Here is a 27,051-nt window from a genome sequence, read left to right as displayed (position 1 = left end):
TTGTTACCTTCCCTTTATGATTGCTATTTTGGCCACAATATGACATGATGTTTTTTCATGCCATTTCTATTTCTTCTCTTAAAGAATAGTTAAGTAACACAGTGTTCCTTTCACTGGAAATCAAAATAAGGCAGTCGTTCAGTAAGAATGACTTGAAGCAATAAATCCAGAAGCTTAAATGGAGATGGAGAGTCATTACAAAGAAGTGTGATTTAATAACTGATTTCGATTTTGAAGACTATAAAGTGGCACAGTTATGGCTTAGTCAGAATTTTAACAATAACAACCATAAGAACCCTTCTGGAGTATGAGAAACTTAAGTACAGGGAGGGCGTCCCTGATAACTCAGTTGGTAAAGAATCCACCTGCAATGCAGGAGACCCCGGTTCAGAGTCATTTCCCGTTTGTAAACCTGGCATATAGCACAGGGTCTGGCACAGACTTTTCACTCTAGATATTCATGGAATGAATATATGAGCATCTAAGAATGTTGTGGAACTTGAAATGTAAAATAAACAAGATTTTGTTTTGATCATGTTCCCCAAATTGGAAAAATGGCTAGGTGTCCTCTTATCTATCATTTATAAATTTCTTTTTCTCTAAGGCATTGTACTCATGTTAGGGAAGCATATATTTAAGAAATACACCAATTTTAAAAAACTCCAGTATGTAGGTTAATTTAATTTAATTTTATTTTATTTTTTGCTTTTAGAATACTGTCTGGTAAATATACTTTTTTTTTAAAAATTTTTTTTTTACTTTATTTTACTTTACAATACTGTATTGGTTTTGCCATACATTGACATGGGGGGGTTCATGTTTGGGAACGCATGTAGGTTAATTTTAAACCACAAAGTTTTCAAAGTTTAATTACAGGATAAGACTTATAATGTAAGTAGGTGAATTTCAATTTGTTATATAAATGCTGGTTTTAGGAAGCTTCATGGTAATTTGGGAGCACAGTGTTCCCGAGAGAGGAAGTTTGAGCTGTGTCTTAAGCGATGGTTTGGAGTTAGCCAGGTAGAGGACAATGAAGGGGTAGGCTGTGGTGAGTACCATGGAACTGCGCGATTCCAGGAGCACCTTTCCATCATGCTCTAGGGGGCGCCACTGCTGGAGAACAGAGTGTGCTCTGGGCCTGGTGGAAGGGAAAGGCATGGAGCTATGAGGTAGTGTGGCGTATTAGAATTGAGTGAGACGGCGGTGTGAGAGTGTCGCTGTGTGATGGGAGGCAAAGCCGAAGCAGGACTTGGAGGTCCCTCTATCTGGCGAGCTTCATGCGCAAGTGGCTGCAGACCTCCACACTCAGATGCTGTCAGTGGTGTCTTAGCTGACGTTACGGTGTATAGTAGTGACTGTTTTAAACTTCAGTGTCTTGACAGAGTTAGAAAAAATAGAAACGAGGTCAGGACTAGCTGGCAGTTGGCAGGAGGAAGAGCGGGTTAGAGTGGAAGGTACAGTTTTATATGTTTAGTTTTAACTGAAGTAGAAACAGGCCTGGGAAGAGCCAGGAGAGCAGGTTTCTTACTTCTCTGACATAATTAAATGGATAGGAAACCACTCGGAAACATATTTGGAATGTTAGAAAAGGGGGTCAAGGAAAAAGTTTAATTGTTGAAAAACATGCTCTTGAAAATTTTTTGACAGATCGATTTAAATATCATATTGTTAAGCAGATCTTCTCTGGAGGAGACCAGACTTTTGTACTTTGCTCCAAATATGAGGTAAAATTTTCTTTTGACTGTTATCTTGGGGGTGGAATAATGGTGAACCAATATCTATTTTAATAAATAATAATTACATGAGAACAGCGTTATTCTTTGTTTCTCCCAATTTTATATTATTAAAATAAGCTGACTAAACTTTGAAGTAACCTCCGTTTTGTTTCTTTGAAGTGCCAATAATTTTCTTGGTATTTAATCACAGAGTTCTACTTTATAATTGAAAATCATTTATTTATATCTGGATTTATCCCAAAAGAGATTTAAGGAGGCCTCAGAGAATTCATACTAACTTTGGGATTATTTGACTTTCTATTGTTTCCTTCCCTGTTAAGTAGCAACAAATGCTAGGTATTTGAGAACTCACTGTGCTTGTTTGATGTGATTGAGTGTATACTGAATATAAGAGATGCCATTCAGATATCCTTTATTATTCATCATCTGCTTATAAAACCACACTGAAATTTCCCTCAGGTTGTCTCCTGCATCCCTGTGGTGGGCGAATGACATTCTCTTAGGGTTGGAGGTGGAAGAGAACGTGGGCTAAGTATCTGTGTTGTTGTTCAGTTGCTAAGTTATGTCCGACTCTGTGACCAAGTGGACCTCAGCACACCAGGCTCCCCTGTCCTTCAGTATCTCCCAAAGTTTGCTCAGACTCATGTCCGTTGAGTCGGTGATGCTGTCTGTGACAGGGCTTTAATTCATTCCCCTCTTTCTGGACGAGAAAAATCATCCTGAAGTGAGCACCACAGGTTTGTTTTGTCCTCTACATCCTGCTGCTGTTATGCTCCTCTCCTCTCTCCTTCCCTTCCCTTCCCCTGACCCTTCTTTTATTCAGTCAGCTCTTGGCAAGGATTAGCCATATTGTAGTGCATTGATCCTCATCCTGCCCTGGAGGAGCAGGGAAGGGCTCGTGGTGATGACAAAGGAATTCAAGTAGGTTGGGAAGAAAAATGAAGTTCTCTGGACACAGGATGCCCTGTTGGTGCTGGAAACCGTCCCCATTACTCTGATACCGTGCCATCTCTTAACACACGATATTCTTGCCTTCTAGTCAGTATCATTCTCTGACTTTGATAGAAAAGGTTGTGGTGGAGTCTGAGGCTGCAGGTTGGATAGCTGATACTGACGTTAGATATTTTCCAGGTCAGGATGCTGCAGAAGGTTCTGTTGAGTGCAGCCATCTGGGCTGAGTTGGAGCTGTTGCTTCAGACCTATTTTAGGCCCAGCTTCAGTGCTTCACAGAGAAACCTTGAGAAAAGCTGAAACTATTCTTTGTTTCTTTAACGTGCCAATAAAGCAAAATATGAAAAGCCCTGAATCTCTGTAGGATAGTTACTTTGTGTCCACAAGTAGTACAGTCTGAAGTATTCCTTTCTCTAAGAAAGTGGTTGGATTAACCAAATTTAATTTTCCTGTGAAATTCAGCATAAAACTTAGTTTCATTCCTTTTGTAAATACGGTATCTGATATATGAAGTTGAATTTTAAATTTACTGTAATTAACATTGTTGGAACCGGAAAACAAAACATTGATGAGAAGGAAGTGAAAGTAGCGTATTGTTGTAGAAACAGGGTAGGTTAAAGTTTAAACAACTGGAAGAGTGGTATGCATTAAAAGTGTAAGATAAAGAAAAAAGCAACTGAAAATAGAATATGACTTAGAAAGGTATTGCCCTTTCTTATAAAACACTGAAACCTGTACACTTTTATTTAAGCTATTAAGCCTAGGTATTTGTTTAGATACAGAGATTGGTCAAAATACGTGTTTCCTCTGTTACCATGACACATAAAGAATCTCTTAATGACCCAAGAAAAAGCATCTGTGTAGTGACATACTCCATATTTATAAGACACTCCTAAGATTTACTTCAGTTCAGTCCTCAGTCGTGTCCGACACTTTGTGACCCCATGGACTACAGCATGCCAGGCTTCCCTGTCCATCACCAACTCCCAGAGCCTACTTGAACTCGTGTCCATTGAGTCAGTGATGCCATCCAACCATCTCATCCTCTCTCGTCCCCTTCTCCTCCTGCCTTCAATCTTTCCCAGCGTAAGGGTCTTTTCCAATGAGTTGGTTCTTTGCATCAGGTGGCCAAAGTATTGGAGTTTCTGCTTCTGCATCAGTCCTTCCAGTGAATATTCAGGACTGATCTCCTTTAGGATTGACTGTTTTGATCTCCTTGCAGTCCATGGGACTCTCATGAGTCTTCACCAGCACCACAGTTCAAAAGCATCAGTTCCTTGGCGCTCAGCTGTCTTTATAGTCCAACTCTCACATCCGTACATGACTACTGGAGAAACCATAGCTTTGACTAGATGGACCTTAGTTGGTAAAGTAATGTCTCTGTTTTTTAATAAGCTGTCTAGATTGGTCATAGCTTTTCTTCCAAGGAGCAAGCGTCTTTTAATTTCATGGCTGCAGTCACCATCTGCAGTGGTTTTGGAGCCTACCCCAAAATAAAGTCTGTCACTGTTTCCCCATCTATTTGCCATGAAGTGATGGGACCAGATGCCCTGATCTTCGTTTTCTGAATGTTGAGCTTTAAGCCAACTTTTTCACTCTCCTCCTTCCCTGTCATCAAGAGGCTTTTGAGTTCCTCTTCACTTTCTGCCATAAGGGTGGTGTCATCTGCATATCTGAGGTTATTGATATTTCTCCCGGCAATCTTGATTCCAATTTGTGCTTCATCCAGCCCGGTTTTTCACATAATGTACTCTGCATATAAGTTAAATAAGCAGAGTGACAATATGCAGCTTTGATGTACTCCTTTCCTGATTTGGAACCAGTCTGTTGTTCCATGTCCAGTTCTAACTGTTGTTTCCTGACCTGCATACAGGTTTCTCAAGAGGCAGGTCAGGTGGTCTGGTATCGTCTCTTTCAGAATTTTCCACAGTTTATTGTGATCCACACACTCAAAGGCTTTGGCACAGTCAGTAAAACAGAAATAGATGTTTTTCTGGAACTCTCTTGCTTTTTCCATGGTCCAGCAGATGTTGGCAATTTGATCTCTGGTTCCTCTGTTTTTTCTAAAACCAGCTTGAACATTTGGAAGTTCACAGTTCACTTATTGTTGAAGCCTGGCTTGGAGAATTTTGAGCATTACTTTATTAGCATGTGAGATGAGTGCAGTTGTGCAGTAGTTTGAACATTCTTTTGCATTGCCTTTCTTTGGGATTGGAATGAAAACTGACCTTTTCCAGTCTTGTGGCCACTGCTGAGTTTTCCAAATTTGCTGGCATATTGAGTGCAGCACTTTCACAGCATCGTCTTTTAGGATTTGAAATAGCCCAACTGGAACTCCATCACCTCTACTAGCTTTGTTTGTACTGATGCTTCCTAACGCCCACTTGACTTCGCATTCAGGGATGTCTGGCTCTAGGTGAGTGATCACATCATCGTGGTTATATGGGTCATGAAGATCTATTTTGTATAGCTCTTCCGTGTATTCTTGCCATCTATTTTTAATCTTTTCTGCTTCTGATAAATCCATACCATTTCTGTCCTTTATTGTGGTCATCTTTGCATGAAATGTTCTCTTGGTAGCTCTAATTTTCTTGAAGAGATCTCTAGTCTTTCCCATTCTATTGTTTTCCTCTATTTCTGTGCATCGATCACTGAGGAAGGCTGCCTTATCTCTCCTTGCTATTCTTTGGAACTCTACATTTACATGGGTATATTTTTCCTTTTCTCCTTTGCCTTTTGCATCTCTTCTCTTCACAGCTATTTGTAAGGCCTCATCAGACCACCATTTTGCCTTTTACACTTCTTTTTCTTGGGAATGGTCTTGATCCCTGCCTCCTGTACAATGTCATGAACCTCAGTCAATAGTTCTTCAGGTACTCTGTCTATCATATCTAATCTCTTGAATCTATTTTTCACTTCCACTGTATAATCGAAAGGAATTTGATTTAGGTCATACCTGAATGGTCTAGTGGTTTTCTCTACTGTCTTCAATTTAAGTCTGAATTTGGCAATAAGGAGTTCATGATCTGAGCCACAGTCATCTCCCTGTCTAGTTTTTGCTGACTCTTATGTATCTTTTCCATCTTTGGCTGTAAAGAATATAATCAATCTGATTTCAGTATTGACCATCTGGTGATGTCCATGTGTAGAGTCTTCTCTTGTGTTGTTGGAAGAGGGTGTTTGCTATGACCAGTGCATTCTCTTGGGAAAACTCTGTTAGCCTTTGCCCTGCTGCATTTTTCACTCCAAGGCCAAATTTCCCTGTTACTCCAGGTAATTTTGCATTCCAGTCCCCTATGATGAAGAGAACATCTGTTTTGGATGTTAGTTCTGGAAGGTTGGTCTTGTAGGTCTGGTGGGTCTTCATGGAACCGTTCAATTTCAGTCTCTTCAGCATTACTGATTTGGACATAGACTTGGATTACTGTGATATTGAATGGTTTGCCTTGGAATTGAACAGAGATTATTCTGTCATTTTTGAGATTGCACCCAAGTACTGCATTTTGGACTCTTTTGTTAATTATTGGGGTTGCAAAGAGTCGGACATGACTGAGCAACTAAATTGAGCGTTAATTATATTTATCATGTTTTATATTACACATCTAATATTTATTTATCTTATAACTTGAATTATGTGCTTTCTGACTGCCTATTGCCAGTCCCCCATCCCCCCACCCCCTGCCTCTGGTAATCACAAATCGATCTCTTTATTTATGAGCTTTTTTTATTTTAAAGTATATTAACTTACAACACTGTTTTAATTCCTGGTACACAACGTAGTGATTAATATTTCTATAATTTTGAAATGATCACCACAGTGAGTCTTGCTGTCATCTGTCACCACACAAATATACTACATAATTAATGACTAAGACCTAGGAGTCTTAAATAAAAGACACCAGTATTCCAGAGATTCTGATTTAACTTGTTTAGAGTGTAACTTGGCCTTCAGGATTTTTGAAAGCTCTGGTGATCCAAAGTGCAGCCAAAGTTGGATATACTGACCTACACCAATTTTTTCTTTTGAGGCTGTACGCAATTCTAAGGCATGGAAAATCAGTGCTTTTTCTTGGGTCTTTCTGTTTGATTCTGTGATTGTAGTTTATCCAAGGCATCTGTGGTTTGTTGGACTTGGGGTGAAGAATGAGAAAATAGTAACATGTTTATATTTTATGTCTGTGTTTGTGTCTGTGTTCAGCTGCTCCTTGGAATGGGGGAAGCAATTAAAATTTACATAATGACTGGTTTTAAGACCATGGTGCAGAGATAGTCTTGTTTGTGAGTTCTCAAGTGTCTGTTTTGTCTTCTAGTTTTTCTCTATGCAGTTCAAGATGGCTTTTGTTCTCTTAATAGATTTCTGTGGTCATTTTTGTTAAAATACTTATCAAAAACCAGATGGTCATCAACTTTGGCGAACGTCTCTTGTCTGTTACATGCCCTCTTCCTTTCCCCTTATAATGCTGTCTTAACTCATCACTCTGAGAAAATAATCAAGAAAATTTACTTTGAAAGTTGTGTTTTTATGATCATCTGGTTAATGTTTTAATACTGCTTTTTATTCCCTATCTTCTAGTGACAAGTACAGGAGACATAAAGCCCTTTAAATTTTTCTCTAGTTCTAGATCATGATTAGATTTGGGGAAAATAAGTTGAAAAATAGCAGTTTTAGGAAAAGTGCTTCTTATATAGCACTGTGCAGCATTTGGGGGTTTAAAGGCCATTATTGATATGTCTTTTATCTTTCTTAAAAATTTATAGCTGTGTACTTTGAGCAAGACATTAAGAGGCATTACATTTTCATAGATTAATTACAATATGGGTTGTATAGACTTTTTATAATGCATATTGTTGGAGTTTGGTGAACAGTTAAGGCAAAATGATCAGTAATTTAAAAACCTTGATGTTATGGTGATTGAAAGCAGAGGGAGAAAGAAATCTGAAGCAGTCCTCTTGGTTTTGTTTCTCTGGGGAGGGTACTGAAGGGCCATCGCGGCTCCACAGCGCCCCATGAGGTTGGCTGAGGCACTGAGCTGCAGTTCAGCTTCCCCTTCTGCCCGATCCTGCCTCCTTCATCCTGAGGAAATGTTCTAGAACTCCTCCCAACCCCAGACTTTAAACATAAATCTCAGGTTCAGAGTTTGTTTCCCAGGTGTAAATCCTTCTGGAGGCAGGGGGGCTGGGGCCTGGCACCACATCCCCACCTGCCCAGGGCAGTTCTGGAGGTCAGTGCAGCTGGGGCCAGTCCAGAGCTTACACTGAGGCAGCTGGCAGGGTGAGTGGTCCATTCTGAAGGGAGAGAGGATCTGGGCAGCGCACCCCCCACTCCTGTACATAAGTGAAACACAAAGTGGGAGATATATAGGGAGAGGGAGATGAGAAAAAGTTCCTGCTGTTCCGTAATTTTTTTTTTTTTTTGCTGTCATATTTAATCCTTCAGAATTCTTCTCCTGCTGTTGACTTCAGGACGATGAACCAAGCACATTACACCAGTTTAATAAATGATGAAACCATAGCAGTTTGGAGACAAAAGCTCTCAGAACACAACAATGCAAATACAATCAAGTACGTGGTTGTTTGTTTTCAGTTCTTTTCAAAGTGTATTGGAATTTCCAACTTAGTGATTTCCCCCTACTTCCATCTTGAGGTTGTGAATATAAATGGGGTTTTGCATTCGAGGGGTCATTTTTTGGGGCACACATCTGGTGTCCTTAGCCTGAAATAGCATAGTAAGTTGTTCCCCTATTTTCTTACAAGGTGTATTCCTTAACCTGCTTTGTTTGGACCTTAAAAATCCTAACTGATGAAGACCTGAGCTGGTTTTTCTGCCAAGAAAGCTTAGTGTTATTGTTGTTTAACTCCAAGAGTTTTCTTCATATACTTCTTCCAAAGCATTCCAATCTAAGCTTATTTTACCTAATCAGAATAATTTAGCATTTTCATATTCAAAATGATTAGTTGAGATAGAGAAAAAAGTATAAAGGACTGAGTCCTTTCAGCAAGTGTATTTCATTCTTAAAAGTTTTTTTTTTTTTAATTTTTATAGTTTTACACATTGTATTAGCTTTCCTCAGTTTTTCCATTTTCAACAGAAGCTGATTCTCGGGGATGAATGAATCAGATTGTGTACTAGGTGATAGTTGTTCCCAGATAAGTATATAAAGCATTTTACTTTATGAAATAGATTGTAGAGGGGCAAATTCTCTGAGCCCTTTGGACACACCAGCTTTTTGAGTGGGGGATCATTGGGAATGCCCTGGAGCACCTCTGTGACAGTGCTCAGAAACCCTCTAAGCTTGGTGACTGCCAGGGAGTTCAGTCGGGAAGGGGCAGGGAACAGGCTGGGGGGACTAGACTCACTAGGAGGATAGGGGTGTTGGGGCACAAGACTCCCTTGGCTGGGACTTTGTTTGACACTTTACTAGTTCTCAGTTTTCTTATTTATAAGCGATAGGATATAAGCAGTGATCTCCCCTTCCTGACCTGGATCCTGTGATTAACAGAAGTTACTGTGATCCCCTCCTCGACTGTGTATTTGTTTTGTTCCTTCCCTTTCCCTTATACTAAATAAGAGGGTTCAAGCTTCCTGACATGTAGTATCACTGTGGGTCCTCAGAAACTAGCAATTTCCCCCCAGAAGATCTAGGTAATAGAAATAAAAACTTACTTCACTCATTTGTAGTTTCTTTCTAAGATGGGCAACAAAACAGAGGGAAGTATTTGTTCAGTTATTAATTTGCAGAGGTACTTTCTGTGTTGGTCAATAACAGCTCAGCTTATCTTTTTTGATTTTATTTTGGGTTCGTGTTTGGAGGTGAGGGGGAAAGTGTCTTAGATGGTTGGTGGGAGGAAAGTCCAAGGTCATTATTGTTAGGCCTGAGAGTTTTCTTTTGGCAGCTTTAATACTCTTTATTTTAACATGATTTACAGAAAATGTAAGTTCTTGTCCGTTTTGAGACAGGACACAGTGTTTTCCAAGGCTTCACCTGGGTAAGAAGAAGCAGCTATTAAGGAAACTTTGGAATAGAGGAGTAATCTATTGCTGATGCTTAAATAACCATTTATTTATACTTATTAAAGACTTCTTTCCCATTTTTCTTTCTGAGCAGTGGTGTTGTTCAGATATTATCTTCTGCAGCCTGTTGGAATGGAAGTTTTCTTGAGAAAAAGTAAGTGACTTAGTCTTAAAATACCCACATGTGATGCAGGTGCTCACTCAGCAAAGGCTGAGAAAGACTTATGTTCTCTTTGATGGTGGTTGGCTTTAACTCAGTGGGTAAGCTTATGATTTGCACAGAAATGGAAGTGCCAAACGATGATGAGTGAGAGGACACCAGGAAGGGCAGTGCTGATTCATGCCTAGTTGGCAGAGAAGCAGATTACCAAAAGACAGACAGTATCTCAGAAAGGGTTGGTGTAATCAAAAGTAAGATTTTTCAGGCTATTCCAAAATATTGATAATGTTTGTTCTTAAATTCTTTTTTTTAAAAAATATATATTTTATTGAAGTATAGTTGACTTTGCAATGTTTCAGGTACACAGCAAAGTGATTCAGTTATACAGATACACATATATTATTTTTGGAATTTTTTCCATCATCGGTTATTAAAAGATATTGACTATAGTTCCCTATGGTATACAGTAGACCTTTCTTGCTTGTTGCATATCCATTTTTTAATTAGAAATCTAACATTCTGTTCATACTAAGTCAGACAAGTCAAATCAAAATATCAAAAATTTTTTAGTTAGGCAAGAATTCATAAGTTTTCTAAAATATATATTATACATATTTATATGTATATGTATACAAAAGCTCTTCTACTAAATAAGGGCTTGAGAAAGAACATAAAAAAAAGAGGAGATGGAGAAGTTGGAGAACATAAATTAAATGGGAGCATTGATTATGTAATAGAAAAAGTGAAACAAACTAGATAAAAGTAAAAGGATCATCATATAGTCCAGTTGTTTATAAACGTGACTGCTCATTAGAAACATCTGGAGCCCTGGAGAAAAAAGCGATACCTGAGGATTTGTAGTTTTCCAAAAAGTTTCAAGCTAATTCTGATACGCCTCTGGATTTTAAAAAGTGATTACAGGTTTTTCTATTAGATCCTAGTTTTGCTGATATAGAATTCTGTTATTTTTCTATTGACCAGTCATGATACAGTGGTATTAAGTGAGTGATAGTTACATAGTCACAATAGCAAAACATGTTAATCAGTTTTCACAATTAGTAGCCAAACAAAAATAAAAGATAATTACAACTGCAAGCCATAATGGGAGCATGAGTAACTTAACAATATAAGTAATTACAATTTGAGGGGAGTTTCAAGCAGAATGATGTGGTAGGTGAAAGTGCATACGTGCGCTTGTTTTCATCCACCCAGCTAGTGTATGTCTTTTAGTTGGTGCTTTTAATCTATTTACATTTAAGGTAATTATTGATATGTATGATCCTATTACCATTTTCTTAATTATTTTGGATTTATTTTCTGTAGGTCTTTTCCTTCTCTTGTGTTTGCTGCCTAGAGAAATTCCTTTGGCGTTTGTTGTAAAGCTGGTTTGCTGATGCTGAATTCTCTTAACTTTTGCTTGTCTGAAAGGTTTTGATTTCTCTATCAAATCTGAAGGAGAGTCTTGTGGGGTAGAGTATTCTTGGTTGAGGTTCTTCCCTTTTATCACTTTAAATATATCATGCCATTCCCTTCTGGCTTGTAGAGTTTCAAATCAGCAGATAGCCTGATGGAGTTCCCTTGCATGTTATTTGTCATTTTTCCCTTGTTGCTTTTAATATTTTATCTCTGGTCTTTAATTTTTGTCAGTTTGATTACTCTGTGTCTGGGTGTGCTCCTCCTTGGGTTTATCCTCCCTGGGACTCTCTGTGCTTCCTGGACTTGGTGACTATTTCCTTTCCCATGTTTGGGAAGTTTTTAGCTATTATCTTTTCAAATATTTTCTCAGATCCTTTCTCTACTCCTTCTGGGACCCCCATAATGCGAATGTTGGTGTGCTTAATGTTGTTCCAGCAATCTCTTAGGCTGTCTTCATTTCTTTTCGTTCGTCTATATTCTGTTCTGTGGCAATGATTTCTACCATTCTGTCCTCCAGGCCGTTTATTATTCTGCCTCATTATTCTGCAATTGATTCCTTCTAGTGTATTATTCATCTCTCTTTCTTGTTCTTTAGTTCTTGTAGGTCTTTGGTAAACATTTCTTGCATCTTCTCAGTCTTTGCCTCCATTCTTTTCCCGAGATCCTGGATCATATTCACTATCGTTATTCTGAATTCTTTTTCTGGAAGATTGCCTATCTCCACTTCATTTAGTTGTTTTTCTGAGATTTTACTTTGTCCCTTCATCTGGGATATAACTTTCTGCTCTTTCATGGTGATTAACTTTCTGTAACATGGTTTTTGTTTTAGCTGCTGTGAGACTGCTTCTTATTGCTTCTTCTGTCTGTGCTCTGATGGATGAGGCTAAGAGGCTTGTGTAAGCTTCTTGATGGTAGGGACTTGTGATGGGAAAAACTGTGTCTTGCTCTGGTGGCCAGGACCTAGCTCAGTTCAGTTCAGTCACTCAGTCGTGTCTAACTCTTTGCGACCCCATGAATCGCAGCACGCCAGGCCTCCCTGTCCATCACCATCTCCCAGAGTTCACTCAGACTCACGTCCATCGAGTCCGTGATGCCATCCAGCCATCTCGTCCTCGGTCGTCCCCTTCTCCTCCTGCTCCCAATCCCTCCCAGCATCAGAGTCTTTTCCAATGAGTCAGCTCTTCACGTGAGGTGATCAAAGTACTGGAGCTTCAGCTTTAGCATCATTCCTTCCAAAGAAATCCCAGGGCTGATCTCCTTCAGAATGGACTGGTTGGATCTCCTTGCAGTCCAAGGAACTCTCAAGAATCTTCTCCAACACCACAGTTCAAAAGCATCAATTCTTTGGCGCTCAGCCTTCTTCACAGTCCAACTCTCACATCCATACATGACCACAGGAAAAACCATAGCCTTGACCAGGCGGACCTTAGTCGGCAAAGTAATGTCTCTGCTTTTGAATATACTATCTCGGTTGGTCATAACTTTCCTCCCAAGGAGTAAGCGTCTTTTAATTTCATGGCTGCAATCACCATCTGCAGTGATTTTGGAGCCCAACAAAATAAAGTCTGACACTGTTTCCACTGTTTCCCCATCTATTTCCCATGAAGTGATGAGACCGGATGCCATGATCTTCATTTTCTGAATGTTGAGCTTTAAGCCAACTTTTTCACTCTCCTCTTTCACTTTCATCAAGAGGCTTTTTAGCTCCTCTTCACTTTCTGCCATAAGGGTGGTGTCATCTGCATATCTGAGGTTATTGATGTATCTCCTGGCAATCTTGATTCCAGCTTGTGTTTCTTCCAGTCCAGCATTTCTCATGATGTACTCTGCATAGAAGTTAAATAAGCAGGGTGACAATATACAGCCTTGACGTACTCCTTTTCCTATTTGGAAGCATTCTGTTGTTTCATGTCCAGTTCTAACTGTTGCTTCCTGACCTGCATACAGAATGTGGTCCACTGGAGAAGGGAATGGCAAGCCACTTCAGTAGTCTTGCCTTGAGAACCCCATGAACAGTATGAAAAGGACCTTGCTCAGTAAAGCTTTAATCCAATTATCTGCTGATGGGTGGGGCTGCACTTCCATCCTTGTAGTTTTTTCACCTGTGGCAACTTATCCCCAGGGTCTAAAGGCTGTATGGTAGGGTTAATGGTGGACTCCATGAAGGTTTACACCAAGGGGGACCTTCCAGTGCCCTTGTCCCTGTGGTGAGCCCCTGCTGACCCACGCCTCCACCGGAGGCCCTCCAACACTAGCAGGTAGTTTTGGTTCAGTCTCTGGTGGGGTCACTGCTCCTCTCCTCTGAGTCTTGGAGGGCATGAATTTTGTTTGTGCCCTCCAAGACCAGAGTCTGTTTCCCCCAGTCCTCTGGAAAGCCTATAATCAAATCCTGCTGGCCCTGAAGGCCATATTCCATGGGGATTCCTAGTCCCTTAGTTGGATTTCCAGGCTGGGAAGCCTAACGTGGAGTTCACAGCCTTCACAATCGTGTGAGACTTTCTTTTTCATTGTTGTTCTCCAGTCTGTGGGTCACCACCTGGCAGGTATGAGATTTGATTTTATTATGATTGCATCCCCACCTACCATCTTGCTGTGGCAGCTTCTTTGTCTTTGGACATGGGGTATCTTTTTTTGGTGGGTCCAGCGTCCTCCTGCTAAAATGGTTGTTCAACAGCTAGTTGAAACTTTGGTGCTCTTGCAGGAGGAGACGAGCACACGTCCTTCTGCTCTGCCGTCTTGAACTGGAAGCGGACAATTCTGTTCTTAAATTCTTATTTCTTTAAATAATCTCCCTGTTTCTTTGACTCCTTTCCCATTGTTGGAATTTAGGGAAAGTTTCAAGAAGGTTCCAGGGCCAGCCCAGCCCACCAGAAAATTGCATTTGGCCTAAACTCCCAGGTTGTAAATAGTGTTTCCTTGCTAGGCCTTATCCCGTCTGCAGATATTGTGGCCACAGAAGGGTCTCGTCATGGGTTTTGATCTTTGGTGATCCAAGAAGTCCCAACCTTCTCACCATCCTTTTTCTGTCTGTGGCAAGGCTAATGAAATCCCATGAAGACTTAGACTTCAGTTCTGTGTGTCAGTTGCACCCCCTACCCCACCCCCAATTCTGTCCCTAACTGGGTTGTAAGAGGTTGCTTCAGGAACTCTGTTCAGTTACAATTAAAGATTGCAAAGTCATTTGTATCATTAGGGCAACTGAAATGAGCTCATCCAACTAATTTCAGAATCAATACTTAGCCTTTTCCTCCAGGGAAAAAATTTTGTGTTGATGTTGGTCTTTTAGAACAGTGATTCTCAACCAGGCTGATTTGTTTCCCAGGGGACATTCAGCATTGTCTCGTGACATGTTTTGGTTGTTACTGTGGTGGTGAGTATACTACTGGAATCTAGTGGGCAAAGGCTACGTGTGCTGCTAAGCATCTTACAATCCCACCCACCCAACAAAGAATTATCTGACAACCACAAAAGTCAGTGATCCCAAGGTTGAGAAACCTTATTCTAGAAGGACAATTTTTATGAAAGTTGAGAATGGCTCTCGTTAGATTTGTTAGATTATCCAGCCTTAATTTGTTAGTTGCTCAGTGGTATCAGGTCTGACTCTTTGTGACTGTATGGCCTGTGGCCCACCAGGCTCCTCTGTCCATGAGATTTTCCAGGCAAGAGTACTGGAGTGGGTTGCCATTTCCTTCTCCAGGGGATCTTCCCCATCCAGGGATCGAACCCACATCTCCTGTGTCTCCTGAATTGGCGGGCAGATTCTTTACCACTGAGCCACCTGGGAATTCCCAAAGACCAGTTTGACAAAGCATAAATACATGTAGAGAAAGTCTTTTTATTTTTCTTAGCAGTATAGCAGAAGGTACTTCTAAGCATATGGAAGGCTGCATATGGGATAGCAGAAACAATTTCTATGTTTTGGCAAATTTATTTTTAGAACAGCAGTGCAAAAGATTCAACAAACAGAGAAAGCCCAAGTAACTCCTCTTGATTGACCATTTAGGTTCCAGTGCATATAATTATATAATTAAACTTTTTTCACGTTAGGAACTCTGCTTATGTTTTTATAAATTGTAATATTGCCATCAGATGACTGTAAAACTATCTGAATATGTTTGTTAAGCATAAGCAGAAGTCTATTTTGCAAATAGTTCTTTTGTAATTAGTAGATGTGGTATGTTTAAGAGTGGAAATTTAAGAGACATTCTTTAAGTCTATAAAAGGCTGAAAGTTTATTTAAAACAGAAAAATGATTAGTTGTTAGGAAGTTAAAAACAGTTGTTGTTCAGTTGTGTTTGACTTTTTGCGACCCCATGGCTTGCAGCAAGCCAGGCTGCCCTGTCCTTCACCATCTCCCAGAACTTGCTCAAACTCAAGTCCATTGAATTGGTGATGCCATCCAACCATCTTGTGCTCTGTCGTCCCCTTCTCCTCCCTCCATCAATCTTTCCCAGTATCAGGGTCTTTCCCAATGAGTTGGCTGTTCTCATCAGGTGGCCAAAGTATTGGAGCTTCAGCATCAGTCCAAGGAATATTCAGGATAAAATTAGTCCTGGATTGAATGTAATTGTATCCCTTATGTTAACTGAGTAATACACTAACTTTGCATTTATTATAGATCCGATATTAAAAAACTTGCTTTAAACTTGGTATTTGTTGATGAGTGGGCCACATTGCACAAGGGATTTTGTTGTACCTAGGCACAGCATCTGCCTTTGGTTCAAAGTACCACAATGACAGAAGGAGGCAAAAATACAAGAGTTAATCAGAAAAATAATATTCTGCCTATAAATTTCAAGAGAGTCTCACTTTAATGACTTAAATTGTAAGATTATCTTGAAAAAGGGATTCAGAGAGATTCATTCTGTTGGGTTTCCCCAAAGTTCATGTTTTCATGCATCTCGTCTGCCAGGTGAAATTTAAGTTGGATCAGTATGTGCAAACTATATGTTGACCTTTTCGTAATTCATCCCTATCAGAGTGTTTGCTTTGTTTTTCTTTTATTACATGTTTTTTTTTTCTTTTTGTTTAGAATTGATGAGCATTTTAAAACAAGTCCCAAAATCCCTGGAATTGATCTGAACTCAACGAGAGTGTTATTTGAAAAGTTGATGAACTCTCAGCACTCCATGATTCTAGAACAGGTATTTTTTTTTTACTTATATAAAGTACATGCTTAAAATACATTTTTGCATTGAAATAAATCAACTTTCAAGAGGAAAAAAAAGTAAGATGAAAAGGCAAAAGTCTTATATAAATGTTAACTCTGTAAAATCCATTAGGGATTTGTCTTAACTTTAACTTTTCTATTTAGCTTAAATTTTTCTAAGGAAATCCCCGCCTCCTAGAGTATAAGGTTGGCAAGGGCAGGGACCTTTGGCTTTTCTTTTCACTGATGTATCCCGATTGCCCAGACTGGCGCCTGGCTTGTAGATGGTCCTGAGTGCATACTGAATGAATAAGAGTTGAGAGTCTCTCAAATAATTTATGAGTTTAGAGATCAGGTAACTAGATTGAATTTCTCATTACTCTTTTCTCTCATACAGATCTTAAATAGCTTTGAAAGTTGCCTGATTCCTCAGTTATCGAGTTCACCACCAGATGTTGAAGCAATGAGAATCTACTTAATACTCCCAGAGTTTCCCCTGCTCCAGGATTCCAAGTATTACATAACGTTGACTATCCCCCTGGCTATGGCCATTCTGCGGCTGGATACAAACCCCAGCAAAGTCTTAGGTGAATTTGCTGCACAGCACTGGAAGTTTCTGCTTTATATTTTATTGGTGTGACCATTGGCTCCTGTTGGATTGAGATCCAAGATTTGTTATCATTTAATATGCTTAACACTTAAACTTTTCTTTCTTTGCTGTTAATTTCTAATTTCAAGCCATATTTTCAGTTTAAACAAATTGAACCATTATTTTGGTTGTTTGAAACAGTTTACGCCATACTTATCTTGATTTTTAAATATTCACAAAGTTAGATTATTTGACTTAATTTTTTTTCCTCCTGTGCTTGCTGGTGGTTAATAGTGTCTCAAGTATTAGTGTCCATCTGTTGTTCTTTCTCTTATAATTAATTTAGGGGGTGGGAGTGAAATGAACATTGTGGTGTGATACACAGGTCTCCAGAAAAGGAGAGGAAGAAAATGACCTAGTGGAGACTTACCAAATGTTTGTTTTGTTTTTCTTTTTTAGGACAGTTGAGTCCACACTGATTTTTGCAGGCTACGGACACTTTGCTGAGATAAGAACCTTCCGTTCCTCAGTGAATTGGAGAGTGTCTCTCATGGGAGTAGCGCCTGAGATGTTTTTATTAATCAAATGCAGAAAATCTGTCACCTGGCTTTTTCTTTTCATTTATTTTTTTTTCCTGGTAATTTTTTTTAGGTGTTCACTACAGCTCAGTAACTTCTGTGTTCCATATGGACTAGGCTGTTACTTGAGTGTGGTCTCCCCGCAAGTAGAGACCTGTATTGCTCAGGATGGAATACTGTCTTTTCCGTATTGCTCCCATCTTTGTAGAAGATATAAACACAGAAATAATCATGAATATGTTAGTCCTTAATTTTTTTTTAAGCTCACAAGCTCTTTGGGGTATATTTTCTCAGGTATTCTAGTAGACTGTGAGATAGAGATGGCAATCTCTGAAGGAATATTACCTCACTTTTAAGTTTTTTTTAAAAATTATTTTATTATTTATTATTTTAATTTTCTCAGAGAGAATAACACAAAAAGATCAGAATAGTTCAGTTTTACACTTAATTTGTTTTTAAATTTTAATCATAGAAATTGAAAAGAATACTTCAAAGAGGAGAGAACACTGCAAGTAACCATCACACAAATTCACAATGATCAATATTTTGCCCTTTTAGTTTTCTCCATTCTCCCTACCACTACCTTGTAATCTTTTCTGGAATGCACTTGAGAAATCTTGGACATTATATTACTTCATCCTATAAGTATGTCAGTGTGACTGAGTTTGTTTCTGACAAAGTAAAACCAGTGGTATACTCTTCTTGTCTGGTCATGAAAAAGTATTGTTTGTTAAGAAACAGAAATATGTAGTTTTTCAACTAATGATGCCTCTTGAAAGGAAGGACTGGTTGCCATATCGGTGCTGCATCTGGGGGGTGTGGTCCTCGGCATCCCTGGTACAGGACTTAGGTGGTGGCTGAGAAGGGGGCTGAAAGGACTAGGGTGTGTGGATGCTCCTGCCCAAAGTGTATGCCTGAGCGTCTTGACCACATATGTCCTTGAGACTGAAATTTTAGATTAGCCTTCTGATTGAGTCTTTGAGGGAAACAGTCACATGAAGCTTTATTAAAAAGCTCCAAGGTTCTCCTGCAGCCACCACTCTCTCCAGAAATGCTTTAATGGATTCTTTTTAAAGTCAGTTTTGGGAAACTATGTTTTAGACTAATGCTTATCTTCTAGCTGGAGCAGTTTTTAGTTAGTAGACAGAAGACATAAATACTTGATCAAAATCACATGTTGAAATATATCTTTTTTTTCTTTTCTAAAGATAACTGGTGGTCTCAGGTATGCCCGAAATACTTCACAAAACTGGTAAACCTCTATAAAGGTGCAGTCGTTTATCTGCTGAGAGGAAGAAAGACATTCTTAATCCCTGTACTGTTTAACAATTATATTACAGCAGCTCTCAAGCTCTTGGAGAAGTTATACAAGGTAAGCATAGAGAAGACCCAGAGGGGAGAGGGGTGGAGAGAGAGTAGGATAAAATGATCAACCCACATGTTCAGTGGAAAGCCATTTTCCAGGCATCTGGGTCTTAACTGTCCTCGTTTCGTTCTTCATCAGGTAAATCTTAAAGTGAAACATGTGGAATATGATGCATTTTACATTCCTGAGATTTCCAGTCTCGTGGACATTCAGGAAGACTACCTCATGTGGTTCTTGCATCAAGCAGGAATGGTAAGAATTCACGTGAAGCATATCTTAAAGCTTTACTCTTTTCTCAGAGCACAAGGGCAAGAAAAAAACTTCTGAGTTCTATAATTTGTCCTTGACTTTGATGTTAGTGTCACACCTGTGCTTTATTGACTGGCTTTTGCATTCTTAAAACACTGAAGTACTTTGAGCAATCATAAGTACTCATAAGCAGTCACAAATGGGTAGTCACCCGAATGACATAATTTTAATTAGTTGCCAACATTAAAAAAAATCAAGGTATCTGAAGTAGTCAAACTCATAGAAACATAAAGTAGAAAAGTGGTTGCCAGGGTCTAGTGAGGAGAAATTGGAGAGTTTTTTAAATGGGTTTAGACTTTTAAACAAAAATGAAGTATAGTTGATTTACAATATGTTAGTTTCAGGTACACAGCAAAGTGATTCGTCTTTCTATATCTATAACTTTATGTTCCTTTTCAGATTCTTTTCCCTTATAGAGTATTACAAAATATAGAGTATAGTTCCATGTGCTATTACAGTAGGTCCTTGTTGTCTGCTTTGTATATAGTGGTGTGTACATGTTAATCTCAAACTCCTAATTTATCTTTCCCTACCATGGCCCTTCGGTAACCATGAGTTTGTTTTCTAAGTCTGTGAGTGTGTGTTATAAATATGTTCATTTGTATTAGTTTTTAGATTCCACATGTAAGTGAAATCACTTGATATTTGTCTTTTTCTGTGTGGCTTACTTAGTATAATAATCTTTAGGACTTTCAGTTTTGCAGGATGAAAAAATTCTGGAGATACATTGCACAATAATGGAAATGTATTTGAGACTAATGAATCTAACACGGTAAAGATGGTAAACTTTGTGTCTTTTACCACAATTTAAAAAGTCAAGGAACATAAAGTGAATTTCTGGCCTTTCTTGAGACCTGGAAGACCTGGCAACATGACCTGTCTCCCAGATGGTGCCAGCTGGCTGGAGTTCAATAGGGGCTCTTTAGATGTGGCTTATACATGCCAGAGTCCCCACTGCAGTTTGATTTTGACATTGAGGAAAGGATCATTTGCTATTATCTTCATCTAACAGCTAGTCAGCTTGAGTCATCTTATGTCAGCTGCCTGAACCCTACAGGGTGCCTGGTTTGGGATTATGTGTGTGAAAATGTCACATATCCCTGACCTAGTTCTCGCTTACATTACAACTGTGGGTTTGCCTGCCACCCTTGAGTTGGCTCTACAGTTTGTTTGTAGGCTGGCTTGGGATATATGCAAGGCTTTTTAGGATCACCCATCTGTGGATTATGTATAAATTTGAGTGATGTCAGAAAACAGAGTGATAATATGGTTATTTAGTGAAGCCGTGCAGAGCAGACACGTTTGAGATGAGTCCTTGCCAATTTAACAGTTTCATCACTGACATTTAGGCAATATTTTCCTATACACTGCAGGGATTTTGGAGGTCAGTTGTTGTTGTTTAGTCACTAAGTTGTGTCCAACTCTTTTTTTGACCCCGTGGACTGTAGCCTACCAGACTCTTCTGTTCATGGGATTTCCCAGGCAAAAATACTGGAGTGGGTTGCATTTCCTTCTCAGGGGGATTGAACCCGAGACTCCTGCATTGGCAGGTGGATTCTTAACCACTGAACTACCAGGGAAGTCCTTTAGAGGTCAGTAGTGGTTTCCAAAAGCAAGTCATTTAAATAGGTTTCTTTAAGGAAGATTTTTTTCTTTGTCAAATACCAGATGATCAATGCTGGAGACTATAGAGTGTTTTAATAAGGATTTTGATTACCTTAAAAAGCCAAAATACTTTTCAAAAAAGTGGATAAGTCTTCTAAATGGGTTTACGTAGGCATGGAAGCTAGCAATGAACTCTATTTTCATCTGCTAATATAGAAGTTGTAAGAAGACAAACTTCTCTGTTTTATGAATTCATGAATAAATATTCATTGACTCATAAAATGTTAAGAGCTGCAGTAAGTCTTATGAATTATTTAGCCAGCTGCTTTGTTTCTAGGTGAGAAATTGGAGTCTCAGAGAAGCTAAACAATTTTTCCACCAACTCAGTTAGCGTAAAAGCCAATTGTTCTGACTTCTAATCTACTCTTTCTGTGACTTCCTACTGAATTCTAATGGACTCTAATTTACTTTGACCCTACAAAAGAAGTTGTTGGTGTTAAAAATATAGGTTATCATGACTGTGGTCTCTGAATGGAGTACTTAAGTGAGCAACTTCTATAACTTTTTTTTATTGTTCCTTTCTCTTAATATTTGATAAACAAATATAAGCCTTAAATACCAGCTGCTCATCTCCTCTTCAGTAATTAAGGTTGTTAAAGAAAGATACAAAATTGGGTAAAATAACTTGACCTTTTGTGATTTTGTGGAATTTTTTCTGTTATATAATACTATTAGAAATTAAAGTTTAAATTTCTTGATAGCTTGGATTTTAACCTAAAATGTTAAAGCTTTTTCATGTATTTGTTTTTTTTAATTTTTTGAGGTATAATTGACATGTCACATTATATTATTTCAAGTGTATACCATAATGACTTGATATTTACACACACTGAAATGATCACTGTAAGTCTAGTTACTGTCTGTCACCACACATAGTTGCAAATTTTTTTCTTAGATAGCTTTTAAGAATTACTCTCTTAGCAACTTTAGCAACTAAAATATGCGGTACTGTTCTACTATCTGTAGTCACCATGCTGTACATTATATTACTGTGACTTGTTTTATGACTAAAAGTCTGTGCCTTTGACCCTCTTCACCCGTTTTGCCCACCCTCCATCTCTTCTTCCCTCTGGCAGTCACCTAACCTGTCTCTTATCTGTGAGTTTGCTGTGGTTTTGCTTGTTTAGATTCCAAGCGAATCTTGGAATATATTCACTTCCAAATATGAGTGAAATTGTATTGAGCTTCTCTTCATCTGACTCACTTCAAGATCCATCCAAGTTGTTGGAAATGGCAGTATTCCATTCTTTTTGTCTGAGTATTACTGTTCGTTCACTCAGTAAAGCCAATTTCTGACACCAGGTTGTGGGAAGGAAAATATAGCATTTATTGCAGAGTGCCAAGCAAGGAGCCCAGGGCAGCTAGTGTTCAAAACACCTGAACTCCCCAGTGGGCTTCAGGAAAGCATTTTAATGGCCACAGGAAGGATGGGGGTGGCAGGGTATGTAATCAGCCCATGCACAAATCTCATTGATGGTGAGGTAAGAGGGCAATGTCATTGTCAATCCTCAGGCTCCAGTACGTCTGGGGCTGTGTGCTCATGGTCGTCAGGTAGTAATTTCTTGCATTTGGTGGGGATTTTAGTATTTGCTGCACAGCTCAGGAAATGTGCTCCAGGTACTGTTATCTAGGTCCTTCAGAAAGGAGCTAAAACAGAGGATGGTGGGAGTGGTCTGTTCGAGAAAGGCCCCATAACGTCATGCTTGGTTACATGAGTAATAGTCCACTGTGTGTGCCTTTTCTTCTTTCTCCATCCACATATTTATGGATGCTTAGGTTGTTTCCATATCTTGGCTAATGTAATAAGGCTGCTCTGAATATGGGGGTACATCTATCTTTTTGAATTAGTGTTTTTTGTATTCTTTGGATAAATATCCAGAAGTAGAACAGCTGGATCATATGGTAATTCTATTTTTAATTTTTTGAAGATCCTTCATACAATTTTCCATAGTGGCTATACCAGTTTAAATTCCTGCCAGCAGTGCATGAGGAGTCTCATTTCTGTATATCCTTGCCCAAAATAGTATTTTTTGTTTATAGCAATTTGGACAGATGTGAGGTGATATCTCAGTATGGTTTTGATTTGCATTTTCCTGATGATTAATGAAGTTGAGCATCTTTGCATGTGCCTATTAGCCATCTGTGTGTTGACTTTGGAAAAATGTTAAGGTTCTCTGCCCATTGTTTAATTTTTTTTTTATATTGAGTTGTATGAATTCTTTGTGTATTTTGTTAACACCTTATCAGACATATTGTTTGCCAATACCTCTCCCATTCTGTAGGCTGCCTTTTCATATTGTTGATGGTTTCCTTTGCTGTACAGAAACTTTTTAGTTTGATCTAATTCCCTTATTTATTTTTGCTTTTTTTGTCTTTGATTTTTGAAGTCAGATCCAAAACATCACTGCCAAGACTGATATCAAGTTGCTTACTACCTATGTTTTCATCTATGCGTTTATGATTTCATATCTTACATTCTAGACTTTGATCCATTTTCAGCTAATTTTTATGTATAGTAAGTAAGATAATGATCATTTTGTTCATTTGTATATGCCTGTCCAGTTTTCTCAACACCATTTATTGAAGAGATTGTCCTTTTCCCATTGTGTGATCTTGCCTCCTTTTGATTGACCATATATTCATAGGCTTATTTATGAGCTTAAACACTTTCAAATGATAGTAATGAACAATAAGTGGATTTTCCCCAGCCTTATTGAGGTATAATTAACAAACAAAATAGTAAATATTTGAAGTGTACAATGTGATGATTTGATGCACATATACATTGTGAAATGATTACAAAGATCAAGCTGATTATCACATCCATTACCTCACAGACTTAACTTGTTTCCTCTGTGTCTCAAGAATGCTTAAGAGGTATTCTCATCAGGTTTCCAGTGTATAATACTGTGTGGCTGTAGTCACTCTGCTGTACTTTAGTTCCTTAGAACTTACTTGTAACTGAAACGATTGTACCCTTTGACCTACATTTCCCCATCTCCTCCTCCACCCCCCTCTCTCCCCCCATCCTCTAGCAACCATCATTCTTCTTCTATTTCTATGAGATTGGTTTTTTTTTTTTAAGATACCACATATAAATGACACCATACAGTATTTATCTTTCTCTGGCTTATTTCAGTTAGCATAATGTCCTTTAGTTTCACCCATATTTTTGTAAATGGCAGGATTACCTTCTTTTTTTGTGACTGCATAATATTTTACCGTTTGTGTGTACATGTTTGTGAGTCTGTGTATGCATCTCACACTACGTGAGGTTTACGTGTTAAATTTTTTAGCTTGGTGTAGTAGCCAAGGCTGTGTAGTTTACAGTTCAGAGCACGTGCTTTACTGTAGTCAAAAAGAACTGGTTTCAGTCTTGGCTCAGGCCTAATACCTATGTGACCTTACGCAAGTTCCTTACTTTCTGTAAGCCTAGCATCCTCATTTAGAAATGTGAATTCTAGCAGTATTATGAGAATTAAATGGGAAAAAGCATGGAAAGGCCTTACTTTGCCAAGTACTTAATAAGTGCTGAAGTGAAGTGTTAGTCGCTCAGTTGTGTCAGCCCTGTGCAACCCCATAGACGGTAGCCTGCCAGGCTCCTCTGTGCATGGGGATTCTCCAGGCAAGAATACTGGAGTGGGTTGCCATGCCCTCCTCCAGGGGATCTTCCCAACCCAGGGATCGAACCTAGGTCTCCTGAATTGCAGGCAGATTCTTTACCAGCTGAACTACCAGGGAAGCCTGGTCATAAGCCTTAGTAGCTATTTTTCATTAAGCAGTCTTGGGCACCTAATGTATTTCACATGCCTGCTAGTCACTGGGAATGGCGACACCTATGGGATATGGTGGCTGCCTCTGTGACATGCTTGCTGCTGCTACTGCTGCTAAGTCACGTCAGTTGTGTCTGACTCTGTGTGACCCCTTAGGTGGCACCCAACAGGCTCCTCCGTCCCTGGGATTCTCCTAGTGAAAAAGGAATTATAAAGGGACACAACACGTGTGTGCAAAGAAGTGTGGTGTACCAAAGAAACATTCTAAAGTGACTGACTTGTTTATTTTAAAGAAGAGAGGGTAGTGGCTTATTTATTTCAATTAATAAACTGCCATCATCTACACTTGGAAACCGGATAAACAGAGCACAGAATGAGTGATGCCATGGGCTCCCGTGGGGCAGCACAAGTGAGAAAGTCAGTGATACAAAGGAAATGCTTCAAAAATAAGGACTAGAGTCTTCGACACATTGGCTGTATGTGTTGTACGGGGCTGTATTTTGGTCCCAGGTGCCAGCATTGTGCACAGCTGTATTTGCCTGCACGCCAGTGGCAGTGGGGGCCAGGTGCACCCACTGAGGGTACAGGAGTGCCTGGTGGCAGGTGGGCCCCGAGGCAGAGGCTCTCGTGCTCCCTCCCTGCACTACAGGCGCTCATGCGGTGACTCTTGTCCCCAGTCACAGCCACAGTTGGGAAAGACTGGCTTGGAAGATAAAAAGATATTCCCAGTTCCCCAGCTCTCCAGTTCTGTATCATGTATTTATTCATTGCTCCTGTTTCATATCCTTAGGAAAAATGATTTAAGGTAACAGTGCCACCCCATTTCAAGCAGGAACACTTGAAATGTGATCCACCAGTAGCACTTTGCTAGTTTTAGGTTTGGGAGACTCACTTTTGGGGAATAAATGGCCCAGGCCAAGTAGTCTCTCAGGAGAGGGTCACATATCTTACCAGTTAATATACATCTTTCCAGGTTAAGGAGAACAGTCAGGAAGCAGAATCATAATATTGCTGTTTCAGTATTTAGTTCATGTAATCTGGAAGCGCCAGTACTAATACCACTTCTAAAATATTCAGCATCTATAAAATAAAAATCAGTGAAATTAAACCGTTATATTTTAAATACAAAATTTCAGACTTGTAAAAAAAATAAAATTTGTAGACACATAAACAGACTTTCTTATAGGCCTGCTGCTTCTTTTGACTGAACACCCTTCCCTTGTTCACCTTCCACAGAGCCAGCACCTCAGTCCTCCCCTGCGGTGGGGGTCTTCTGGACCACCAGCTCTCTTGCTTTGGCTCTGGTTCCCAACAGTAATTTCTTTCCAGCCATCATACCCTGCTGAAAGCATGATAACCCTACCCTCCAGAAGGGAGATCAGCTTAACCTTCAAAACTGAGCTTTTTCAGGGTATGTGGTGGGGGTTGCAGGGAGAGGATGGTGGGAAAGAATTAGAGAACTAGAGTGGGAGAGAGCTAAGAAATACAGACAGAGCTGCTGATTGATGTCTGAAATAACTACATTGTACCAACAAAAATACTAGTATTTACTAGGTATGGTTGTCCCTCCATATCCATGGAGGATTGGTTCCAGGAGTCCTCACCCCCATATCAAAATTCTCCATGCTCAGTTCAGTTCAGTTCAATCGCTCAGTCATGTCCGACTCTCTGCAACCCCATGAATCGCAGCATGCCAGGCCTCCCTGTCCATCACCAACTCCCGGAGTTCACACAAACTCACGTCCATTGAGTCGGTGATGCCATCCAGCCATCTCATCCTCTGTCGTTGGTCCCTCATATAAAATGATATATTGGTTGCATATAACCTAAGAACATCCTCCCAAGTACTTTAAATCATCTCTCGATTACTTGTAATACCTGATACAGTGTGAATGCTATGTAAATAGTTGCCAATGTGTGACAAATTCAAGTTGTGCTTGCTGGAACCTTCTGGAATTTTCATTTTTCTCCAAGCATTTTCTATCTGAGCTAGGTATAATCTGCAGACGTGGAACACATGGATAAGGAGGGCTCACTGTATACTGGGAGGCTATAAAGCCAACAACTGTTTTTATGGTCACTGTTAAAATTTTTTTGAGGTGTTCAAAACTTTATTTTGCTTTATAGAACAGGACACATGATAAAGATCTATCTTTTGTCTTAAGAACAGACAAATAATGCCTAGAATAAAATCTCTTCTGAGAAGGAGGATAGAAAATTTTAAATATTGGCACACACTTCCCCAGGATATTTGTACCTTTTGTAGGTATCTAGAGTACAAGATAACTTTGTAGAGTGCTGTTTTATGATGTGTGTATGTTTTAGTTGTTTCAATTCCAAAAGTCAG

The 27,051-nt window shown here is 39.3% G+C and overlaps 1 protein-coding gene across 1 annotated transcript in view; it reads left to right on the top strand.

Annotated features, from left to right (window-relative positions):
* HERC3 (HECT and RLD domain containing E3 ubiquitin protein ligase 3) overlaps positions 1–27,051 on the top strand; it is a 136,247-nt gene that overhangs the window by 58,891 nt on the left and 50,305 nt on the right. Inside the window, exons 10-16 of the mRNA XM_069593725.1 lie at positions 1,648–1,724; positions 8,125–8,249; positions 9,794–9,853; positions 16,308–16,419; positions 16,822–17,011; positions 18,800–18,963; positions 19,096–19,209. Coding sequence (XP_069449826.1) covers positions 1,648–1,724; positions 8,125–8,249; positions 9,794–9,853; positions 16,308–16,419; positions 16,822–17,011; positions 18,800–18,963; positions 19,096–19,209 — 842 coding nt within the window. The remainder of the gene's footprint in view (positions 1–1,647; positions 1,725–8,124; positions 8,250–9,793; positions 9,854–16,307; positions 16,420–16,821; positions 17,012–18,799; positions 18,964–19,095; positions 19,210–27,051) is intronic.

Source organism: Ovis canadensis, chromosome 6, assembly GCF_042477335.2.
Source record: "Ovis canadensis isolate MfBH-ARS-UI-01 breed Bighorn chromosome 6, ARS-UI_OviCan_v2, whole genome shotgun sequence".
Classification (NCBI taxonomy): Eukaryota; Metazoa; Chordata; class Mammalia; order Artiodactyla; family Bovidae; genus Ovis; species Ovis canadensis.
This window is presented reverse-complemented; position numbering and strand designations above follow the sequence as displayed.